At 48.8% G+C, this 4,979-nt stretch overlaps 1 protein-coding gene across 1 annotated transcript; it reads left to right on the top strand.

Moving 5' to 3' along the window:
- The first annotated feature begins 878 nt into the window (after positions 1–878).
- On the top strand, positions 879–4,979 carry LOC135372719 (uncharacterized). The gene has a single exon (XM_064606211.1). It carries the CDS (start codon positions 879–881, stop codon positions 4,977–4,979), a length of 4,101 nt encoding a protein of 1,366 aa, XP_064462281.1.

Here is a 4,979-nt window from a genome sequence, read left to right as displayed (position 1 = left end):
CTGCAAAAACAAAATACTTCGACAATTTTTCGCAGAGCACAGAGGCAACGCTGTGTTATAGCTCCCTTTGCATTAATTGGTCATGCAAGTCTAAATGTGGTCAACATGTGACATGCTTTTAGACGTCTAACGGTAGACGTTTACTGCGAAACATCTCTGCCATGTCTGGTAGACCACCCCTTCTTAGACGTCTAAATAACAGTATAACGTTATGGACAGCTTCTATATACGTCTAAATTTATCCGTATCCCTAAAGTCTCCAGTTAGCCCATTTTTAGACTATACTAGCGCATGTGTTACGTGGGTTGTACGTGGCATTCATTTCCCGGAACAGACCTTCAGTACGTGTTCGTTGTAGCAACTGTGTAACCGCTGACAACAGATGGTGCGAATGCGACAGTAGCTTTCACTGTCATTTAGAGTGTACGATTCCAGCCACAGAACATCAGTTCTCTCATTTAGAGTGTCAAGGCTGCGAGAGATTATATTTCCACAAACTAGTTGCTGGCCGAGAGCGTCCTTCACGAGAGCTGCGTTATTTCCTTGACAACCACGCGTTCACAACCACATGTGCACGCGAAATATAAAAACTAAAGCAGAATTCGACACCTACCGTAATTCAAATGACAAAGTTACGGACATGAACGAGACAGGGATTCAGATTATACAGAGCGTAGAAACCGTTGCGTGCTGGATGGATTCGCAGAATACGCAATTAACACGTACGGGGGGGGGGATATATTTATTACAAGAAGAAAAAGAAGAGAAGGATGAAACACAGCATGTTATATTAGAGAGAAAGAGAGAAAAAAAGACGCGGGCAATGTGTGCACAACAGCTTCCTTAACAAAGACGCGATTTGCGGGAATGATCACGAGATGCTGAATTGCAACTTACAAGCAAATGTGGCAGAGTTGGAAGAAAGGCTTCGTAGCAGCCACAGATGCTTCCGATGCGGCAAACAGTATCATACAGCAAAGGTCTGCCGATCATTTCGTAGCCTCAAATGCAGAAAATGTAATGGACGACACTTAACTGTGCTGTGCAAGCAGAAGAGTACAGTACCAAGGTATGGAGGGACGGTACTCGCAAGTGGCACGTGGCAACGTACAGGTTTGCGACAGGACATAGTCCTGCTGCAGACTGCGCAAGTAGTCGTTTGCGCGGCCGGAGGAAAGGAGAAGTGCGTCCGTATCCTCATAGATGGGGGAAGTTTCGTTAAGCGAGCACTGTCCAAGAAGTTGCAATTACCGACTGTTGGGAAAGAGCATTTGGTCATCAATACGGTAGGCAAGGCCGGAACCGAATCGTTGCATCGTAGAGTGAAAGTCAGGCTTCGGTCGCAGTATACTTCCGAGGAAGTTTGCATTGAAGCTCTTGAGATACCAGAAATCTGCATCGGCAATCTTCCTAATATTGACCGGAAATCTCTTGCTCAGCTGAAGTCCGAGGGAATGTCTTTAGCAGATGAAGCTACGTTCGCTGACGCGTCACCTGAAATACTGATACTTGTAGGAGCAGATTTCTATGGGTCCGTTGTAGCAGGGAGACAAGTACGAGTTCGTGACAATCTCATCGGTATGGAAACCATTTTCGGATGGACTCTACAAGGCCCTACGGGAAAGCAATCAGGTTACGAGTCTAACGCTCTACATGTGCAAGTGTCCAGCGTTAACCACGACGAGGTCTCCAATGCGCTGCAGTCTTTCTGGGAGTTAGAGCACCTTGGTATTGTTGACAGTGAAGAGTCGGAGGGCAAGAAGCATGAAGTTTTCCAGAGGTTTCAGGACACAACCAGATTTGAAGATGGTCGTTATACAGTGCGCCTGCCGTGGAATGAAGACCTCGTCTCACGACTGGGAAACAACAAAGCTGTAGCGGAGCAGCGTTTACGCAGCGCCACCCGTACTCTTTTGAGAGATCAAGATGTCATGAACGAATACGATCAGGTGATACGACAGTATCTCATTAACGGTCATGCCGAGCGTATTGATGCAGCATCACCAACACCTGTTGCTGCCCCGGAATATTACATGCCACATCATGCAGTTATCAGACGCGAGAGGGAGACTACGAAGGTTAGAATTGTATTCGACGCCTCATCGAGTGCTCCGGGTTTTCTATCCCTGAACCAAGTTCTGCACGCCGGTCCAAACTTGAACTCTGACATCCTTTCTCTGCTCTTAAGGTTTCGAATGCATCGCATAGGCATGGTGGCAGACATCGAGAAAGCTTTCTTGCAGATTGCACTTCACAAACAGGATACAGACGCTCTGCGCTTCTTATGGTACACTTCGACGCCGATCGCAGGACAGCCTCTACCGTCTATTGAGACATGGCGCATGACACAAGTGCCATTCGGAGCACGATCTAGTCCGTTCCTGCTGTCCGCGACCATTCAGCATCATTTACAGCAAGTAGAGAAGGATTACTTGCAGACTGCTACGCTCTTGGAGCAATCCTTTTACGTGGACGATTTAGTGGTCAGTGTCAGCACCTCAGGAAATGCCAGGACACTTCATGAGGAAACTCTGAGCATATTCGAAGCGGCCGGCATGAAGATAAAGAAGTGGGTCACTAACGACGAGGCACTTCTACGAGAGATGTTTAAAAAGGGGAACTCTACAACGGAGACTACACAGAATCAGACTAAGAAGGTTTTGGGGGTCATATGGGATCTTCAACATGATCAGTTACGATGTTCAGTTGCGTCTGTCCTGGACTCCATGACGGAAAAGGAGAGTGTCAAGAGACATGTACTGCAGACCATTTCCAGGATTTACGACCCATTTGGCCTGTTAGGACCCTTCACTATTTCGGGCAAGATCATGCTCCAGAAGATTTGGGAGGCAGGATTGCAATGGAATGATCAGTTACCTTCAGACATCGATGCAGAGTGGAGAGAGTGGTGCAAAGGAGTCGCGGAACTGCAGCACATATCTGTTCCTAGGGAGATAGCGAGCAACTCATTCGTCGACAGGCTGCGCAAGTTGCATATTTTCGCAGACGCCAGCCCAAGGGCATATGGTGCGGTAGTCTACCTCGAGCATTTGTCCGACGACGGTTCTCGCGGCATGGCATTTCTACTTAGCAAAAGCAGAGTCTCACCTCTCAAGCGCCAGACACTTCCGAGGCTTGAACTCACAGCAGCTCTTCTTGCTGCCAGATTATATCGCTTTGTATCCACTGCTTTGCAGACAGAGTTCGATTATGTATGTTGGACAGATTCCTTAATCACCTTGCATTGGATCAAGGGATCGGCATCCAGATGGAAGACCTACGTGGCAAACCGGGTGCGCCAGATACATGAGCTGACTTCTCCTGAAAGATGGCGTCATTGTCCTGGTGAAGAGAATCCGGCAGACTTTCTCACGAGAGGGATTAAGGGGCATGAGCTGCGTGACTGTGAAGTTTGGTGGAAAGGCCCACGATGGCTGAGTCAGCCAGATTTATGGCCGCACACAGCATTTCCAGATCATACTGAAGGAGACGAGGAATGCTTGGACGCTCAGGTGGCATTGGTCAGCTGCACGACACATTTACTTTCACCCGAACGTTTCAGTAGTGCCAATCGACTTCTTAGAGTCACCGCATGGATACTGCGCTACGTACACAACTCGAAGCGGTCAAACGTCAAGAAAACAGGTCCTCTCTCTACTGAAGAAATGGCGTCATCAGAGCTGTACTGGATCAAGGCTACTCAGACAAAGCTACTTACAGAAAGGTCCTCTCATCTCGAGAACTTCCGCCATTACCAGGATAACGATGGACTACTGCGACTAGAGGGTCGTCTGCAGTGCTCTCAGCAGTCACAAGCAGCCAAGCATCCCATACTGTTGCCGCCAGCGTCAGAGGCTTGGTTCACGTTGCTTATCATACTCAGAGAGCACTTAAGGATGTCCCACGCCGGTGTACAGGAAACTCTGCACCAGTTAAGAGAAGAATTCTGGGTAATCAAAGGTCGTCAGTCAGTGAAGTATGCTCTTTATCAATGTCTTTTTTGTCGACGACTGAAGACACGCCCCTGCACAGAGCAGGAGGCACCCTTACCTGCCGATAGGGTCACTCAGCAACTTGCGTTTGAAGTCGTTGGCGTAGATTTTGCGGGGCCACTTTATTACAGAACGGCCGAAGGGCAACGGAAAGCGTACGTGGCTCTTTTTACTTGCACAGTCACCAGGGCAATTCATCTTGAGCTCGTCTCCGACCAATCCTTCGGGACCTTCCTTATGGCCGTCAGACGCTTTGTAGCACGCCGAGGTTTGCCAAGGAAGGTCTATTCAGATAACTTCTTAACCTTTAAGAAAGCCGCTCGAGAGATTCCTGCCTTGCTGGCGAATCAGTTCCAAGCGGTACGTGAGTATGCCACACAAGCACGAATAACATGGGAGTTTATTGCCGAACGTGCCGCCTGGTGGGGAGGCTTCTGGGAGCGTATGGTACGCTCAGTTAAAGATGCTCTCAGAAGAACACTAGGTCGGAGTCAGCTAGACTTTCAACAGTTGCTGACCGTGTTAACAGAAGTCGAAGCGATCGTCAACTCACGGCCATTGACACAAATGTCAGAAGATCCTGGCGACACCCAAGCTTTGTCTCCGTCGCATCTGATATTGGGGAAGCGACTCACGGCGTTGCCGCCAATTAAGAGACGTCAGGCAGCGTGCGTAGACGCCGAACCGTTAGAGGTGCTGCAAGTAAAGGAAAGGCTCCTCACTGCATACTGGAGGCAGTGGAACAAGGACTACTTGCTACAGCTTAGATCTGCAAACCTGAGTCGACATGCAACCTCCAACAGCGTTCAACCGCATCAACTCGTACTACTGGCGGATCAGCGGCAGCCAAGGATGTTTTGGAAGCTAGCAAGGGTGCAGGAGCTTCATACTGGACGTGATGGACTTGTACGATCGTGCACGCTCAAGACAGTCACTGGTTCCTTCATCAGAAGACCAATTCAGCTACTTCATCCTCTTGAGGTCTAG

This window comes from Ornithodoros turicata, unplaced genomic scaffold, assembly GCF_037126465.1.
Source record: "Ornithodoros turicata isolate Travis unplaced genomic scaffold, ASM3712646v1 Chromosome162, whole genome shotgun sequence".
Lineage (NCBI taxonomy): Eukaryota > Metazoa > Arthropoda > Arachnida > Ixodida > Argasidae > Ornithodoros > Ornithodoros turicata.
Note: the sequence above shows the minus strand (reverse complement) of the source record. Positions and strands in the feature narration are given on the sequence as shown.